Here is a 19,876-nt window from a genome sequence, read left to right as displayed (position 1 = left end):
TTTTCACATAGTTAAATATGACGCAATGATTTAATCAATAAATACCACCCATGGACTTAATTGATGGGCCGAACTAGCAATAAAGGCCCAGAAGTTCCCAAATTCTTCCATATAATCGCATCGTGTCATTTCCTCGGTTTAGGGTTTGCGCCGTCAACTTCGAGGACAGAGAGTTGTGAGGATCCCGTGAAGATGGTATGCTATTCTCCCCCCTTTTGATTTCATGATTGTACATACATGGTTTCTATCGTTTGCCTTTTTGATTTTTCAGCCGTCACATAAGACGTTCAAGATTAAGCAGAAGCTAGCTAAGAAGATGCGCCAGAATCGCCCCATCCCCCACTGGATCCGCTTGAGGACTGACAACACCATCAGGTTCCTCATTTCTGTTTATTTTGTTTGTCTTAACTTCCAGTTCTTCATAATCTTTTTTTTTTTACATCATTAATAGGTATAACGCCAAGCGCCGGCACTGGCGTCGCACAAAGCTAGGGTTTTGAAGACGGTTGTTGACTTTCTTCGTTGCCGTACTTGTTGATCTAGACTATATTTCCGTTATGGTTGATGGGCTGTTCTTGTTCCGTAGTGGTCAATATGGACAATTTGTGGACTGCATCTATTGGAATGACCTCTAGAGCTTCTTTGGTGAATGTTGCGAGCTGTATTTGTTATGCTATTTAGGTCCTGTTGGTTTTACGTTAGGATAATATTTTTTCAGGTTTTTTTATATCCATATTTTAGAAAATTAATTTTCGGTATTTTTTAAGAAATTTATTTTCTTTGGAAGTATATTGGAAGTATTTAGACATTAGATTCAGTTTACTTGATAGTAGCAACAAAATTTCCAGCAATTAAGGTTTCTGCAGCCTTCTTTATTAGTTTAGTTGGTCACGATGGATTTCTTGTTGTCTTCGGTTTGTTTTCATTAATAAACTAGCGTTATAATTTATTAGTTTCTTTTGGGTCGATTAAATAGTCTTAGTTGTTCAAATTCCATCATCCGCTATCGGAAGGAAATATGGAGAGAGCAGTAAGAGTTTAATTACTTGTACAAAAGAAACCCTGACATAATAATAATCGTCCTGGCTGCGCAAGCCGCTTGAAGACGGCGCTGCCAGCAGCGACGACCACAAGCGTCGATCTCACGCAGCGGCCATGACTGTAGGCCGTCGTCATATTGTGGCGTTGGCTTCCTTTAGGCCCCTGAAGAAGTCATGGTCATGCAGGCCGCGTGCTCAAGCCATGCAAACTGTGCTGGCTGTCCGAGCAGTTAACATCGCCACATGTTGTTAGCCAGCCCGATCTCCAAGGTCTTATCCGCCATCAAACCCTCGACCAGGGGCGGAGCTATTGGTGGGCCAACCTAGGCCATGGCCCAGTCTTGGAATCGTAAAAAAAAATGTCGATTCCCCTGCTTCTGCCCTAACGAGTGCCGCCTCCCGTTCTCCGCCTCCTCCGACAACCGAGTGCCGCCTTCCCTAGCCCATGCGAGTCTTCTTCTCCCGTTCTCCGCCTCTCCCACGATTCCCCTGCTTCTGCCCTAACGCGACGCTGTTCGTGAGCGTCGCCTACTCGCCTTCCAACTCTATTTCTCTGCGCCGGGATCGCTGCTGCCACCGTAGTTTCTCACGAAATCACTGAGCGTCGTGACGCCGCCGCCGACGCCCTTTCCGCACTTACCTTCCTCGCGACTCTCCTCTGCTCTGTGTCGCGATCGTCGCTGCCGATCGACCGTGACAGTGACACTGCTGCCGATCGCCCGTGACGCCGACGAGCCGCGAGCGCACTACATTAATCCTCTTCTGCTCTTTCCCGATTTCTCCTTCCAGCGGTAAAAACCAAAACCTTTTTCTTTTGGCTTTATCTCGTTCCAATCTGTTGCAGGAAATTTCAAGTATACTTTTGTTAATTAATGTATAATTAGGATGTATAAATAATTAGACTTAGAGATTTTGATAGTTGAGATAACTGTGAGATGGGATGTTAATTTCGATTACTCCTTGATTAAGATGTGTTTAGGCATGAGAAGTGGGGTTGGAAGAATGCAGAAACTGTTTTGGCACGGGTTCTACATGGAATAGAAGAGAAGGCTGAACTAATTCTTAAGTTGATCTCTTGATTACAACTTTATGATGTTTATGAGAAACTGGACACAAATAATTGATAATGTTTTTGGTGAAACAATTTCTGCAGCAAGAAAATTCATTGAGTCAACTTCGGATAGGAAGATGAAGTGTGCTCAGCTAAAAGTTTCTAAAGAATTTGGGTCAGCACACGAAGAAACAGATCTGTCGCTGGTATTGATTGTCAGGATAAACTTGGGCTCTTAATAAAGAAAGAAGATTTACTAGTAAGGAGCTTTTCTAGTTCAGATAATTGTTTTTCATGCCCTAATGAGGGTGATAGCAGCACTAGCTCTTTGAATGGTCATTTTCCAATAGACAAGTGCCATTAAAATCTCATCCTGCAGAAAACTGCATTGCTGAATATTGTGCCAAGTCAAACAATGAACATGCACTCTTCTCTTATTCCAATATGGTGGTCCGGTAGATGGGAACAAAACTGATATCTGAAACTGAAACTAAAAGGCAGAACTGATACAAGGAATGCAGTGAAAGGTTTGATTAGAATTTTAGAAAAAAAAAGTAAAAACTGGAGTATTGGTGCATTAGATTGATGAGTTAGCTGCTTTCAAAGATTATCTTAAAAATTTTACAGCCTCAGGAAGTAAAAAGAGGACTGATATAACCAGAGTATCAACTGCCATTTCTTTGTATCACTGCTGAGATTGCTGAATGGAAGTAGAAGCTGAGTTGTATGAAGACTCAGGCAAACAATCTGCTGCTGAAATCTCAGAACCCTATGGTTTACTTCACGAATTATCTTTAAACATTTCTTAGATAATTGTTTACTTTTTATTAAAATCTAAATATATTTATTATTTTTATCAATTTGTTAAAAAAATTTGGCCCACCCTTCGGAAGAATCCTGGTTCCGCCCCTGCCCTCGACCCCACCGCTGATGCCCTTGCCGAAGCCAGGTTTAAGAAAGTGTCCGCCTTTGGTGGGCGACAATAATTCTCTACGAGCTTCTTGCTGGCCAATTGTCTCCTAAAGGTAGAGGCGGCGACGAAATTGGAAATAGAGTAGCACTACGAGCAGTTGGGAGCCCAGTGTAGAGCCGTCCTCCTGTATTTCAACATTTTATAGTTTTGACGGGGGCCAAATTTTGATTGAAATCCTTTTAACGGGTTGATTCCAAAACAATGCTTGCGATCTTTTTGATCATGTAAATAATGAATCTGACGCTCTCTGTAGGTAAGGTAGTAGTGCTCTTTTCGATACCAAAACAAATCCGTAGAGTAGGCTCCTTCGATTGGTCCACGTTAGGTAAGGTAGTAATGCTCCTGATAAGTGTTTTTTTAATATTTATTTAAAAATAATAATAATTATCCATATGTGGATTAATTGGAGAAGTGTGCCTTTCCTCTCCACCCAATTTAGCCATAGCAATAATAAAGATTTCCAGCTCGACAATGAATTATTAATGCAATTTAAGACATGAGAAAAAGCAATATAATTAATAACGACAATTAATAACAACACTAGAGGGCAAGCACTAGCTCGAAGAGATTCCGATTTTTAATGCTTCATATCTGCATTTTGTCATCAACGTCATCAAATCATATTTGACATTATTCTATTATCATCATTAATGTTTGACAATATTCTATCGACAATAGCAGATCATTCAGTTAATTGAAACTTCCAGATACTAACATAGTAGTGGAAAGTCCAGAACTGTAGTACGTTATTCACTAGTAAACTGATAATTGTTTGGCCGATGTTTCTCGGCTGGTTGCAAGAAAAAAAGAATCAAGAAAATTAGAGAAGAATGATGCAGGTTGGAGAGCCATCACAAATCGCATGGATTATGGACACAAGCTTCTGCAAATTTAGCCCTCTTTCAGGTGGTAAATGACTCCGCAAGTTGGCCTTGCTGCTAGAAATTATCCTTCCTGAGGAAGTGAAAGTAACATTATTCTTAACCTGCCAGCGATTTCGGTGAAGTCTGGCCTCAGCTCAGGGTCAGTGGCCCAGCATTGCTCCATAAGTGATCTCCACTCAGCATCACAAGATTCAGGCACAGGAGGTCGCAGCGTGCCCTCCACAATCCCACCTGCTCGAAGTTGAAAACCAATGAGCAATTCCTAGTTATTCATATAATATTTTTTTTTGCTTAAAAAAGATCCAAACATATAAGTCGCTAACTGCTAACTGCACTCAAGTTTGCCATGACATTGTCGATAATGGAGTACTAGTGAAGCAAACCACCTATAATGGCTCCATAATGCATGTCTTTAAACGGTTCTTCTCCAGTGATGAGCTCCCACATCACAATCCCAAAGGAGAATACATCTACCTGATGAAAACAAAGGAAAAAGTTGATATTCATTATACTTCATACGTGGTTAAACCATCTCCAAAATTCTGATAAAATGACAGGTACATATCGACATAAGATAAAAAAGGCAAGGATTTTCTAGAAATAACAGAATAGACAAACTTTACTTTCTCAGTGTAGTGGGCATCTTTGCCTCGAAGAAGCTCTGGAGCCATCCAAGGTACGGTTCCTTGCATTCCACTGGATACCAATGCCTTGAATTTTATTTTTGAGAGAAGATAACCAATCTGCAAAAGGTGACCAGGACAGAAAAAGCTCATAGATGCCAGTGCATCCAGTCTCAAGAATCTTACTCAAAATTGCAAAGTCGAAAATAAATCTATCACAAGAACAAGGTTCAATGCTATGTCATCTGTGTTTCTAATTTTAATAATAGCAACAAGGTTCAATGCCGAAGGAAATACATTAGGGGTTGGGGACTAAACAATCCTCTTGATCATTGGGAGACTCCCACATAGGTTCCCCTCCAGCAAGCCGCTGGTGAACTCAATGCCAAAGACAAGCACCGATAAATTATGGGAGCTTGCATACACCCCTAGTGTTGCTGGAACTTCAATACTTGATTTCATTTCCAGCAAAAGGCTAAATTGTGACACAGAAGAAAAATAACAAATTACAAGCACTTCAGATCAACGATGCATGATCTATTTAAACCAAAGGGTGGAGAGAAAGAAAGCAAAGAGAAGTAACAACCCTCCCATGTTTACTCCAGAAGTACAATGCTTTAAGTGCGCAAAACTGATATGGTTAAGGTAGTTACTCCCCATCCTAGAAACTGATGAAAAAAAATTAGATACAAGATATAATAAATACTTTGCCATGACTAATGAAAAACACTACAAATATGAGCGAATCAAATTTCTGCATGAATTATAAGTATATGTAAATTGATATCACTACCTTAAGAATTTGACACGAAAGAAAACCAACCATATGTAGTAAGTGCCTTCTAACTCCCAAGAGCCTTAATGAGCACTATCAATGGATCATAGGACGAGAACTCTTGAATGATTAATTGCTCTAGTGTTAGGCACCCCGATACTTATACTAGCCAAATCCTTTTTTATTTCAGCATTATAAAAAATAGGTTAATTGACACTTTCAAACGAAAGTTCTTAAGATGATAAAAATAATTATCCAATTGATAAAATACTTAATTGTCTCATTAGACAGATATTTGACAGGTCCGAAGGGCAATTTGAGATGTCTATAGATTTTTCTCAATAATGTCCCCCTTTGACCAAATTATCAAATAACAAGTTTATATCAAACTTAATATTCAATTTAAACAAATCTAATAACAAGAGACGTAGCAATATTGCATTTCTAAGAGATTACTTAGTTTGTCTTAAAGGGTTTATATTGACATCGTTTTAGGATGAGAAATTGCTCTAGCGTCCCTTCACCTGTTGTAAAGGGAGAATATTTCTTTAAGGAGCAATGCCAAAAGAATAAAATTGAGAGGGAACAAATTAAAATATTCCATATTCTTCCTGGCAGGAAGTCAAATATATGCCTAGACTTATATAAGATCAAATATAACATTCATTGTGGAAGCTAGAGAGATATCAAGGTGATCAAGGCATTACTCATTCAAAATCTGGAAAAATGCATTTACATTACCTACAGGGCATGAAAGGTTGTGTGAACTGCATTAAGGGCAAACAAATTACTAAGATAAATAAAATAATTGAAGGAACTCAAGATATCTTAAAAACCATGCACCTTAATCTATAAAGCCTGTGAAGTAGCCTTATTACATGTTATGTATTCAGCTTCAAATGTGGACATAGCTATTAGCTTTTGCTTTTTTACTCTTTCACAAGATGGCAGCACCACCTGCTAATAGAAAAATGTATCTTGTAGTGGACATTCAACATAATCTGCATTTGAATATCCAACCATTCCGAGATAGTCTGAATGTTTGAATCTTAACAGCTGATCTTTCAATTGTGACATCAGTGAGAGGATTCAAAATCAATAGGTGTTCCTAGAGCACTCTCATATTGGTATTATGTTGGCTAATTCCATTTCAAAGGCATTAGTTAGAAGACACCTATCTCATATGGTTGATTTTATTTCATGTCAATAGGTAGAAAGGTTAAAATTGTAAGGTCAAAGTGTGGCAAAGTATTGTGGGAGGTAACTTCAGGAACAAGATAGTATGCATCAACATTAGATGCCTTGAGAGCCATGACAAAATAGTGTCACCAACAAAGTGAAATTGCACAATGATGGACATGACGAGGACTATAACTAATAGGCTCTTCTAGACCCAATCCCAAATGAAAGTTTCTAGGCTTGTGCCTTAAGTGGAATGAGGTAGTAATTTTATTTGCTTAATTTGGATTTGTCCTAGTCACCAAAAGATATAGGTATTTTCAATAAAATCATTTGAATTTATTAGCTTCATTATAAAGTTGGATTAAATTATTGACATTTTGTTAGTATTACAAATTAAGACTATACTTCTCAAAACAGTCTTTTTCTAATTATTCATGTTCGTAAAAATTTATAGGGTATGATAAATCAAAGGACACCAACAGCTACTAGAACTTACCAATTTGCCCTACATTTTTGGCTTTATTATAACTTTTTTATATTCGTATATTTTCTAGAAACCTTAATTTAGTTTCTAGATTTGTTCTTTAAGGGTTTCAGTTACAGTTTTTTCCCAACATAAACCTCTTTGGAGTTGTAAAAGCACTTGCAAAAATAAATGCATTCTTTTAACACAAACCATACAATCTTACCTTGCATATTGGACGTTCAACATCCCTCAAATTAACAAGCAAATTTTCACTCTTCAAGTCGAAGTGTATGACATTTTTACTGTGAAGGTATTCCATGCCAAATGCCACATCCATAGCAATAAGCAGACACCTGCGCCTATCAAACATCCTGTTCAAAGATAGTAAAATCAAATTCTATCCCAATAATATGAAAACCTTAAATTATGCAATTGTTACTTGCACAAGGTAATAGGAGAAACAAAGGTTACTTCTCATTTTTCAGCAAAGCACACCGAAGTGAACCATTAATCACGAACTCTGTTACTGTTGCAATGGATCCACCAGGGCCATCCAACACAATTCCATAAAATGCCACAACATTGGGGTGATGCAAATTAACGAGTTTACAAGCTTCGTTCCAAAAGTTAGTTTTCTGAGTGTATGAATAAACACATTTAAACATGGAAATTTAAGAAACAAAATATAGCAAGCAATTTGTGAATGACTGCACATACTGCATGCTCCTGCTCTGATGGCTTCCCAGCAAAAACCCTATCACTGATTCTTTGAATCACAACATCTGAACCTCTCCACCTGCCATGATACACAGTCCCAAAATTTCCAGACTTAAGTTCTTTCAACTCTTCCAGTTCACTGTTCTTGATTATCTGAATCAAGCACTACAAGTTTAAATGCTCACCAAAGTAATACCAATAATATCCACTTGAAAGCACAAATTTAAAAAACAATTAGACAACCAAAAAATGCTGATTTCCATCATCAAACCTGAAGGTGTCCGAGGCCAGTTTTATTGTGGAAAGCATACTTTATCTTCTCTGATTGTTTGGCCTTGACCATCTGCATTACAATGATTATTGGTTCCTAATAATAATTGCAGTGTTAATGTTGTGAATATGTAAATCACCTCAATTTGGTCATGTTTGTCTTTGTTATTCTCAGTTGCTCCACATTCTTTATCAAAACAAGGAGTTCTCTGTTTTGCTTCAAGAGAGATTAAAGCAGGTACTTGCATGTCACATGGCTGCAGTTCCAGCACTGCTGATGCATTCCCTTCAGAAATTTGAATTTCTTGCTTGTTATGAACAACTGTTAAATTTTTGACAACAGAGAAAGATGTTTACAGTGCATTAAGTTAAGATATAATAATTGGATGTTTTCTACAGCCAAAGAGAGGAGGATCAACCTTTAAATGGAGCAAGATCTGTGGTTGAATCAATGTTAGGAGAGATAGCTATGCTGCACAAGATATCTTCTGCAGGAACAGCAATTGTAGAGTTCAAAGGACAAACTTTATTGTGCATGTCCATAGCTATTGAATCTTCGCTGGGAATATCACCAGATACTGGAGGCAGAACTGATGTAATTCCTAGATCTTTCTGCACTTCTTTGTTGCTGACAAGTGAGTCAAAGTCAACAACTTGCTGCAATTGGTCAGTGCTACTTGGATGGCAATAAGTGTAATGTTGATCACCATCCCTTGGAAGGCCAGCTGTGACACTAAATATGTTCTTGGAGACGAAACTAGGAATTTCATCACTCAAATTGACAATGGGATTCTTGTTGATGTCATTGTTAGTGAAACTATGATCTACATACATGCACATCCCTCTTGGTCCATCTTTGGCTGCAGGATAATATGGATACTGCCCATGGATCCCTGACATAATTGGAATCTGACTAGTGTTAGCAGGTTCGATGTTCTGAAGGTAAGCAGCATCCATAGGCACAGATGGCTTTTGATTAATCAACACATCATCATTCGCTTCTGGAGCAACTGCAGGATTACTAGCAAGATTAATAACAGACAGTTTATCCCCCTGATCCTGTTTTCCAGTGCTAAGAGTGTTCACAATAATCAGTGGTGGCTGTTCAGGCTTTAAGTACTTCGAAGTGCCAACATCAGGGATCCCAATTGGTCTCAGCAGGTTACCAGAACCTGAAATTCCAGGTTTACAATTGCCATGTGAGAATGCGGGTGCAGTTCCATGACTTGGTTGTCTATTTGTTTCATAATCTGAGGTTCCAATTAGATTATTATTATCAACAAAAGCATTATCAAAAATGAGTGATTGATTACTGAAGTTTTGACTAACAGGATACTTATGTTGCAAAGAATCCCCTACTGTAGAATTTGGTAGAACCAGGGATGCTCTGCAGGGTTCAAGCATAGTTGGTTGAATGAGTTTCCCTGGGTTGATGTCTGAGGATAGTGGCCCTTCAGCCTTTGTTTGCAGAGAGTTTGATTCGCAAGATTTGTGCAAATTAATTTCAATTCTGTGTGATGATTGTGAGTTGTTTTCCATGCCCACAGAAACTGGTGGTATCAAATCCCTATCAAGATCCACATTGGATACACTTATAATTGTCTTCTCACTCTCTGGTAATGTCTCAGTTACAGTCTTACTAATTTCAGAGGTGTCTGATGGAGCTGCAGCTACCAAATTATCAGTTTGTGTCCCTGTTTCAGTTTCTGGTGTTCCAATATCTGTTAACTGAGGAGCTTGCATTCTTGTCAAATCCACAGAATGGTGACTCTTCAAGATTGCATTGGCTTCGGGAGCAATGTCATTAAGCTTATTACCTTGCTCATTTACCAGAATCTCTGAATGAGCATGTTGTAAAGGTCTCTCACACAAAGTACAATCAGCCAATCTCATTGTTGAATCATTCAGGGAAAGCAAGCTTGCAGAAGGCAATGGAGGAAGCAGGTACAAGGGTTGATGTTTTACATCACCAGAAAACTTCACAGCCGTGACAAGATTAGGATTTTCCAAATGCAGGGCATCATTGGCGGTCACTGGCGCATAGGTTTGTGCTGGAAGACCAAAATGGTTGACTGGAGGAGGCAAGCCCATTGCTAGAGAACTCCTCATTAAGGCATGTTGTGCATTGGCATATGTTTCTGGTACACAACCTTCTATAGAAGGGAATCCAAATTGGCCCGAACTCAATTTTTTCTTCTCATTTGAAATTGTACGAGGCCGTTCTGGTTGATTTGAAGTCAGTAATTCTATTTCGTTAGCAGAATCAATTGCTGGCTGCATATTTTTGTTATGCAACTCGGTAGAAACCCAGTTGAATGAATCACGTGACGAAGCAGAGGTGGGGCATGCAAGAGAAGGCACCACGCCGTCATGCACCACAGTCTTTATGCCGATACCTTCAGTGGTCACTGCCACGGTGGCGATCAATCCATCCGACTTCCGTGACGAAGAGAAGTTCGTCGCCTTCTTTCTCTTCATGCTCGAATTTAATCCATTAACTGCCTCGATGTACCTCATGCCACTTTGGTCAGGATCGAAAGAAGGCTTAAGGGAATCTGCCCCAATGGCGCCAACTTCACACGGCGAAAAGAGGAAGAGCCGAAGCTTAGCATTGGGCCTATCGGCGGTGAGCTTGTCGTACTCCTCCATCATGCTCTCGAGGTCTTCGGATGTGGAAACCGTGACGAGGGAATCAAGATCCTCGTCAGGGAGTTGGTACCGCAGCGACACGGGCCGACCATAGGTCTCGTTCACCTTCCGTAGCACTTCGGCGATGGAAGAATCACGGCGGAGGGTAATGATGCGCGTCTCCCCGCCGGCGTAGCGAAGGGCGCCGTCGATGGCGCGCGGAATGATCTTGCCGCCGTAGCTGCAGAGGAGCTTGACCTTCCGGTCGCACGCGGCGGCGAAGGTTGATGATGCCAACTGATCGGCAATCGGATCGGAGACCATGTCTGGCGATCCAAAGGCTAGGGTTTGAAGGCCGATCAAAAGAACGGAAACCAGAAATAACAGAATCGATACGGTGAATAATATTTAATAATAAATTCAACGTAACAGAAGAATAAACACACACATTAATGTATTCTAGAAACTTGTTTATTACTTAATGCTGCTTTGAGATACGAACTGGCAGGTACTTAATTAGAAAGCGACAAACCCTAGAGATCTTTTTTTTTTATAAATAAAATTATTTTTAAATTCTATATGCAAATGTAGACATTTTTGGTGAGACCCTGTTGCATGGGCTCGCATGCATGTGAGGCCTTGAACAAGCCACATGCACAGTGGACCATGCACGTCAGTGCTTCTTCCATCTTTTGCTGCGCCTTCACGCATCGTACCTTTGTGCGTGCTCATTTTGTCTCCGACTAATTAAATCCGCAACATACCCGCAATCTTTCCTAATACCAACTTTCTGTTGACAACTACTTCCAAAAGAATAGGTCATTTGGTATCTCTAATTGACCATAAAAGGAGAAAAATAACACTGTTGGGATTTTTTTTGGAATCGAATTGATATTTGATTCCTTTATTTAACTGAACCATGGTTCAGCTGATATGAGACATCGTTACAGTACGAGACTGCAACACAGACACACATATGGAGGAGGTACCATCTAAACGCCGTTACAGGCCAGAACTCGCAATCAATCACCGGGCAAGAGGCAGAACAGTCCAAAGTATTGAGTTGGCAAGGAACCCCATCCTTGTCCACTTTACTCCCATCACCATTTTCATTTTTATTTTTACGATGCGTTTAGAAGAGAGAGAGGATTCAATAGGAAAGCACCAAAATCTCTGTGTGATTTCCATGGTCGCCCGCATTTTGTGTCAAAACCATGTCCACCTAAAACCAGACTAGATGGTTTGGTCACTGTTTTCAAAAAATTTATGATATTGAATGGTCGATTATTTTTAAAATTAATCGGATTGATGATCACATGCATGGACATCGATGAAAGCAAGCGTCACACTGTAAGTTGATGATCGGGAGTCACTGATGTCAGGAAGAACTATCGTTGGGTATGCAGAGGCACAGGCGAAGCAATTAAGCGTTAACATGCATCGCACAGCGGGATTGACTATTGAGATTTTGCCAGAATGTGATGGTGAGTTCTTTCTTTTACTCGTTCCTCCGCCACGAAGAACGAAAATAAATAGAGATTTTTTTCTGCTCTTTCTATTTTGTTGTCTTACTAACTCTATTTTTAAAAAGCAAGAGTCGTTTTACCTTCCAAAAAAAAGTGTAGATAATTCGTATATATGAACGATATAAATTAAAGGTAGTGAAATGATTAGGGGATTTTGAGGGAGAAAAACTTATTCTTGTCTGAAAAAATGCCAGAGAAAATAAAACAGCGAGGCGAAAGAGCATTAGGTCACTCTCAGACATGTACAGACAGATAGAACCTAAGTAAGAAATGGGGCAGCTAGGGATAGGTTGAGATCGCTAACAGGCCACCTCGATGGCCGGGCGCGGCGGCGAGGATGGAGGTAGGCGGGAGGAGAAGCTCGGGTGCCCGAATGGCCGCTCGCCAGATCCGGCGAGGATAGCGTCGTCTTCGTCGGGGCCCTCGTCGAAGTTGAGGGAGTAGCTGAGCGGGTCGTAGCGGAAGTCGCAGGAGCGGCGGTGGTGGTGGTGGCGCCTCCCGATCGTGGGCACAAGGCCGGGACACTGCCCCACGATCTCCAGCAGATCCTGCGCCTTGGACCGGAGCCACGCCGCGGAGGATCGGACCAGCGACGCCGGCTGATCCTCGGCGGCGGCAGTGGCGCTGACGATGGAGCCGCGGAAGCAGCAGGAGAAGGGGATCGAGGAGCGGAGGCGCTGCTTGATCGAGGGAGGGGATGAAGGAGGCGAGGGATCGGGGGAGAACCCCATTGCAGAGGAAGAGGGCGACGGAGAGGAGATCGGAACTGAGGATTGGGGAGAGGGGAGTAGAGTTACTGGTATTTAGCGGAGGGAAATGGACGGATAAGGACAAAATCGCATGGAGGAGGGAAGGGAAACGCAGTGGGCGGGTGGGGGAGGGGAGACGAAAAAGCGCGAATAAACAGATGCCGTGAAGTCTCGTGACGAAGGTTGACGATCTGAAGACAGGAAGATTCCCTCTAACATGGTCCAACGAACCCGCCCCAGTCCCACAGTGAATTTTATTGTACAAGCAAAACCTTCTTCAACCTTTCGTGTTAGAATATTATTACAGGGCATGGTTTACGGTAGAGGGGAAGATCACGATCATTCGCAATCAGACTACGTCAATTCATATATTACTGATGAATATCACTTCCTCTGAGAATTTGCAAGAGAAACCTGAAAGAGGTACCAAAGAAGGTTTCCTAGCTCGATGATTAAGTCGATAGATTTTGAGAAACAAGATATATTGACTCTTCTTCATTCAAGCCACTCGTGAGTCACCTCTCTTTTTTGTCTGCATTTGATGATGAACAGATAACATTAGTAGATATATTGATTATACGACATTTCTGAGCTCACTCTATACTAATTAGGTCATGCACGAGATGAATTACTATTGCATATTTGTTGGTCTTCGATGGCCACTTCTTTAAAATGATTGTCATATTGTTAAGAATCTTCCACTTAAGCATACTTTATCCAAATTTGTTCTCCGGATCCGACATTAATACTCCCAAAGTACATGCACTATGTTTTGGATCAAAGCAAAAAATGTTGACTTGTGAAGGAAATTGATAACTGCCTTCGTATTAGAAGTCAATTCATGGTTCTTTAATTTTCTTTTAATAATTTAATTCCTTTTGGTTTTCTTTAGCAACCTTCCATGCTGACTGAAATAATAGCAAAACATCTCTTATAACTTCTTAATTTATCTTTTCACATAATAATCGATGATCATGTGAAATCGTTAGATGGCAATTTCATCTTTTACAGAAATAAAATAATAGCAAAGCAGCTCATTCATGCATGACTTACATACCATCTATAACAGGGACAGGATACGTTTACCTGAAAGATGAAAAGAGAGAGAGAGAGAAAGGCACAATCTTTGGCCACTGTTCTCTGTGATTTCCCACAGCTTTATTGAACTGCACTTCGTTATATATGCATGATCACTTCTCAAAAGATTCCTGAGGAATACTGCAGTTCAAGAAAGCTGTGGAAGACTACAAAGAAGGCCATCGTGAATTCGTTACGAAGTATATATCCGACCACAGTAGAGCTGTATAGAGGAGGAGTCGCAATGAATTAAGGATAGAAGGAAATGGCAGCCAAGGGGGAGTATTTATAGAGGAAAGGATGGAAGAACAACACGAGCTAGTCTGCTGAGGACTGAAACAATCCCGATAAGAGTATGCGTCTCCAGTTCTAAACTGCTACCCCTTTTCACTCTTTTCAAATTATTTCACGTCCTACCACAAAAAGCTGACAACGTCCACTACAGAAAATCCCGGCCGACTGGATTAATTAATTGAATGGGAAGGCGGGAATGAATCAGCGGTTAATGAGGGAGGGAGTGGTCGCCTTGTCGGATCGACGTACCCGAGGCGCGCCCGTTGAGGTCGCCGCTTCCTGCTCCGCCGCGTCGTCGTCTCCATGGACCATGCTTGCCCGATGGCATGCGATGTTTTCTTTAATACTCAACGAATTCGAGAAGCCACCAGTACTGGACACAGAGTATTGATTTGCAGGAAGAAATTTAAAAACAACTGGAAATGCTTACCGTTGTTGCTCTTGCGCCGGCAAGCCCTGAGGACGTCTTTCTTTCTTTCTCCTTGTTTCTTTGTGGTATGAGACAAGAAATATTCTTCGTTGTTCAAGAAGAGTCTTCCCAGATTACTTTGCTTTTTATGTAGCATTTTGAATCCCGAGCCTGGCCGACCAATTCACAAGTCCGACAGCATCCTCAATGTGATCCCATATAGCAAGGGATGTCGTAGAGAACCTGCTTATGTATTGTATGTCATGAACTTGTCCAGAGTCTTCAGCCTCACTGTCGCTTAATGGTTTATGTAAAATGATGCATTGTAATGGTATAAGCCATGAAAGATATTATTGATCGATCTTTGGTGCATACAAACACACACAAATTGTAGTTAAACATACACCATGTTTAAGAACCAAGATTCTCCTAGAATTTTCAGAAATAGTTCCTTTCTAGCTACCAGCTTAAGAATATTTCAGTAGTTCCTTTCTACCAGCTTAAGAAGTATATTTGACGTTCAGTAAATAAGGAGCGCAATAAAACAGATTAGGTTTTATTCATAGCTATAATGTCCACTACATCTATAATCATTGATATTTTACGTTCAGTAAATAAAACAAATTAGGTTTTATTCATAAAACAATGCCCACTACATCTATAATCAATTGAGCATTACTTGTTGAGATATGGTCGTGCATGCATTGATGCTGGATGATGATGTCAGAGGTGGCTGCGAGGTGGCCGTGCTTGCTAGTAGTGGAGGACGATAGCGATGCTGTTGACGGGCATTTGCAAGACCTGGGGATGCTGGGTGCGGTTGCCAGCTGATGTAGGTGGCCTTCGGTGAGGCGGGCAGATGCAGGAGGACGATGGAGGTAGCGCCTAGCGAGTCTACCTGACGACTGGAGGGTACCCTCGCACAGAGGATGGGGGACTAGGTAGCATCTGAAGGACCTGCTTGACGATTGGAGGGCTACCCTCGCGCACCAGGCGGACGACGTGGCTACTGGCTGAGGACATGGTACATGAATTTGCAGATACACACATGATATTTATACATATGACTGAGTGAGAGATTGATATGGAAAATTATCGAGACGAGTTTGGTATTCATGAGAGCATATACAGTATACTTTTGACGATTGCTCAGATTTGACAGTTCATCAGACATAATATGAGCAGATATTATTGGAGCTCATGTATTTCGTGCATTTCTTTGATGATATATATATTTATCTTTAAAAAAAAAATTTTTGAGCATTACTTGTTTTGTGATTCCACTTGGGGAACAAAGAATTGAACATTGACTTCTCTGTATTTATAATGAAAAAGTTAAAGTTAATATCCCGAGAAAATTTTTATGTGTTTAATGGTATGTTTAACTCCCAAATTTAAAAAAAATAAATGTAAAAAAATAAATAATAATAAAATAAAAAATATTATCGTTGATGTTTCAAGCGTTTAGAATTCTTTAGGACGTCTCGAATATTTTATCACGGACGAATCACGTGCCTGCCTCCACCCACCTCCCCGCCGAAAAGTGTGGTGGCGACATGAAATCTACTATCCGGATCTAGGCATTGTTGCGCCCCGTCGTCCAATTAGGGGATGGTGGAGAGCTTTCGAGCTCTACGAGACATGGGGGGTCCTCTGCATTTGGTGAGCAATTCGTGCCCTTTCCGTCGAGGAAAGGGAATACCAACCTCCTCGGACCCGAAAGATTCAGACTTTTTTGAGTTCCGGAGGCGGGATAAGGGGATTTTTGTCGCACGTATTTCAGGTGTCGATAAGACTAGGAACAGGAGTCTTGGTTCAGATAAGTTCCCTTTCTCATATCGAAACGATTTGATGTTCGCTTCGTTGATTCTGGTTGGAATTTGATATTTGGATGAGATTGGATTCCTTATTTCTACGGCTTAGCTGGTGGGGAAATTTGAGAACCCTATTGCGACACTGTGTTTTTCTCGCGCAATTGCGCGCTTGCCCTTCGGCTATCTAGGGTTTGTTGGAAGACCCGTTAAATCAACTGCACTCTTGCATTTTTCGTAAATTGTGTTCTTCGTGGATATTCTTTTTATATTCTTCGTAACTTGTAGTAATCGAAGACGCGAATTGTTTTTTTATAAGAAAAGCTTGTGATTAGGATCGAGTATTGCAAAATGGAAACGAATAAGTCAGGTCTAAAGGATAGGAGTGCCTCGGTTAGACTGAGAGTATCAGGGTCCAAAAATTCCAGATCTTTCAGCCGTAGCGCTACATTTGTTAACGAAGATACGACAATCTTCATTGAGATGGCTCAGGAAAACAAAGAAGAAGGCAACAAGTTGTTCCAGAGAAGGGAGTACGAGGACGCCCTCCTGAAATACGAGAAAGCCATTAAGCTTCTTCCAAAGAACCATATTGATGTTGCATACGTCCGCAGCAACATGGCAGCTTGTTATATGCAGATGAACCCTGAGGAATACCACCAAGCAATCAATGAATGCAATCTTGCCCTTGAGGTTGTTCCCAATTACAGTAAGGCTCTGGTGAAGAGGGCTAAATGCTTTGAAGCCTTGAACAGGTTGGATTTAGCCTGCGAGGACGCTGATTTAGTTTTGAATTTGGAACCAAATAATATCGCAGCGTTGGAGATTTCAGAACGAGTGAAAAAAGAGATTAAGGAAATGGGCACCAGGTTCGACGATAGAGCAGTTTCTCCACTTCCAGAAACTCCAGTGAAGAAACAGAAGCTAAGGAAGAAGAAGAGCTATAAGTCTGTGGAGAAGATTGTGGTCGTGGATGAGAAGCATGTTCAAGCTAAAGAAGAGTCCATGAAGAGTATCAAGTTAGTCCTTGGCGAAGATATTAGATATGCTCAGGTACCAGCTAATTGCACAATGTTGAAGTTGAGGGAGATCATTTGTAACAAATTTCCAAGACTAGAGACTTTCCTTATCAAATTTATGGATAAAGAGGGCGACTTGGTGACAATCACTACATCTGAAGAGTTGATGTGTGCAGAAGAGTCTGCAGGCCTACAAGGACCTGTCAAGTTGTTCATCATAAAAGTTAAACCTAAGGATGATCCTTTATTTGAGGATGTAAAAAATAGAAATTCAAAGAAGATGTTGAACAAGGAAGGTAGTAGTGCTGAGAATTGGACAATTAAACATGATGATGACAAGGTCTCGTCAATTTTTGTCGATGATTGGATTGTGCAATTTGCTCATCTATTCAAGAACCATGTTGGTGTTGATTCCGTTGAGTATCTGAACCTTCATGAGATAGGCATGAAGGTGTACTCTGAGGCAATGGATGATGCTATTACAAGTGAAGAATCTCAGGAAATTTTTGTACTTGCTGAGGAGAAATTTAGGGAGATGTCAGCGTTAGCTTTATTTAACTGGGGCAATGTGCACATGTCTCGGGCAAAGAAGAGATTACTCTTTTTAGAAAATGATTCAAAGGAGGCAATGCTAGCACAGCTCAAAGCTTCTTATGAGTGGGCTCAGACTGAGTATTCTAACGCTGGTAAGAAATATGAAGAAGCTTTCAAAATTAAGCCTGACTTCTATGAAGCTCTCCTTGCACTTGGACTCCAACAGTTTGAGCAAGCAAAGCTTTCATGGTGTTATGCGATTGGAAGCAATGCAGACTTGGAGGAAGGGCCTTCAACAGAGGTTCTAGAATTATTCAATCACGCTGAGGAGAACATTGAAAGAGGAATTGAAATGTGGGAAGATAAGAAAGAGAAGCGATTAAAGGAACTCTCTGAGCCCAATGAGGCAAAAGTATTGTTGCAAAAGAGGGGTTTGGAAGACTATTCCACAGATCTCTCAATTGATGAAGTTGCTGAACTGGGGTTCAAGATGAACTCTCAATTGAATATACTATGGGGAACTGTGCTTTATGAGCGATCTGTTGTGGAATTCAAATTAGGCATTCCACTTTGGGAAGAGTGCCTCATGACAGCAATGGATAAATTTACACTGGCTGGAGCTTCTTCAACTGATATTGCTGTGATGATCAAAAGCCATTGTGCCAATGAAACTACTCAAGAAGGTAAGCACATCTATCCTTAAAGAGATTAGTGAGACTATGGTGGCTAATAATCTGGGTTGATAACGCTTGAAAGATCTTTATTGTTGCTTATTATATAATTTGTTAATTCATCCAATCGTCCTGAAATTTAAGTTCCTAAATCTTCAAAGACTCCGTATTCTCATTTTCTATTGGTGTTTGCAAAAAATTTCCACTAGTTTTCTGTTAATGCTTTTTCTATGTCAAATGCTCAGGTTAATGATTATCCTTAACATAAGCATGGCTATCTAAATTTTCCACTATAAACCTTTGAGTTCTTTTGAGCAATCATCATAAACTTTGCTTTTGAAGCAATCAACCATTATGAATTCGAGTTAGCAACTGCAACTTACAGTTTTTAAACTCATGCTAATTATAGAACAACTAAGGATGTTGATGTGGTAGAATTTTTGGATTGTGCTAGTAAGTCTGTGGAGTAATGTTGGCTGGCAAATACTTTCCACATCTCCTTATTAAAAAATATTTTCCAAGGATTTGTCCACTCCTGATAGCTTTGTGCCAGTTAGGCATCAAAGCTCATCTAAATGCTAATTTGACTCAAGTTTTGCATTCCAAGCCTATGAACAGATGCTCTTGGCAACTGAATAATGCCTCCACTCAATTTACTTCCCAATCTAGAAGTATGGTTTAAGAGTCATCTGTGATATAACATAATATCATTCTTCCATTAAATGAGCATCTAAAAAATTGTAGTTTTTAGTGAAATGACTATGGAATTTGCTATTATTCCAGGATCGGGTTTCAAGATTGATGAGATAGTGCAGGCATGGAATGACATGTATGATGCAAAAAAGTGGCTGAGTGGTGTTTCATCTTCCAGACTTGAGCCTTTACTTCATCGACAAACTTCAAAACTGCACCAAATGTTGGAGCATTGGAGTACCTACGATATATAATTTACCTCCAACATCAGTTTAGCAGAAAATAATGGGGCCTTCTGAGAGTAACACAACATATTTTTCTGTCTGTTATTTTTGTCGCCATGGATACTTCCCTCTGCAAATATGGTCGAGTATATGTTTTTCAAAAATACATGTATGTTCTTGGGTATATTTGACTTTCATCTATAAACTGCATGTTACCTATATATGTATGTCAGTGGAGGCGTCATTTTTCCAGCAAAGAG

At 40.4% G+C, this 19,876-nt stretch overlaps 4 protein-coding genes across 4 annotated transcripts; 2 read left to right on the top strand and 2 right to left on the bottom strand.

Moving 5' to 3' along the window:
- Positions 1–130: 130 nt before the first annotated feature.
- On the top strand, positions 131–650 carry LOC141846773 (large ribosomal subunit protein eL39-like). Its single transcript, XM_074734820.1, has 3 exons — positions 131–195; positions 272–375; positions 452–650. Exons 1-3 carry the CDS (start codon positions 193–195, stop codon positions 498–500), a joined length of 156 nt encoding a protein of 51 aa, XP_074590921.1. The 5' UTR covers positions 131–192; the 3' UTR covers positions 501–650.
- A 3,359-nt stretch (positions 651–4,009) lies between these two features.
- Positions 4,010–10,933, bottom strand: LOC141840063 (RAF-like serine/threonine-protein kinase 20). Its single transcript, XM_074727958.1, has 9 exons — positions 8,401–10,933; positions 8,122–8,303; positions 7,983–8,054; positions 7,712–7,864; positions 7,466–7,629; positions 7,218–7,365; positions 4,572–4,691; positions 4,335–4,422; positions 4,010–4,179 (listed from the first exon to the last, which is right to left on the bottom strand). The coding sequence occupies exons 1-9, from the start codon at positions 10,931–10,933 to the stop codon at positions 4,010–4,012; spliced, it is 3,630 nt and encodes a 1,209-aa protein (XP_074584059.1).
- Positions 10,934–12,330: 1,397 nt separating this feature from the next.
- LOC141840073 (uncharacterized) lies at positions 12,331–12,888 on the bottom strand. Its single transcript, XM_074727968.1, has one exon. It carries the CDS (start codon positions 12,864–12,866, stop codon positions 12,435–12,437), a length of 432 nt encoding a protein of 143 aa, XP_074584069.1. The 5' UTR covers positions 12,867–12,888; the 3' UTR covers positions 12,331–12,434.
- A 3,621-nt stretch (positions 12,889–16,509) lies between these two features.
- LOC141844406 (protein PHOX1-like) lies at positions 16,510–19,758 on the top strand. Its single transcript, XM_074732466.1, has 2 exons — positions 16,510–18,711; positions 19,483–19,758. The coding sequence occupies exons 1-2, from the start codon at positions 16,827–16,829 to the stop codon at positions 19,644–19,646; spliced, it is 2,049 nt and encodes a 682-aa protein (XP_074588567.1). The 5' UTR covers positions 16,510–16,826; the 3' UTR covers positions 19,647–19,758.
- Positions 19,759–19,876: the final 118 nt, after the last annotated feature.

The sequence above is a fragment of the Curcuma longa genome, chromosome 1, assembly GCF_044706935.1.
Source record: "Curcuma longa cultivar G26 ecotype Majalengka, Jawa Barat chromosome 1, ITB_CL_G26_1.1, whole genome shotgun sequence".
Classification (NCBI taxonomy): Eukaryota; Viridiplantae; Streptophyta; class Magnoliopsida; order Zingiberales; family Zingiberaceae; genus Curcuma; species Curcuma longa.
Note: the sequence above shows the minus strand (reverse complement) of the source record. Positions and strands in the feature narration are given on the sequence as shown.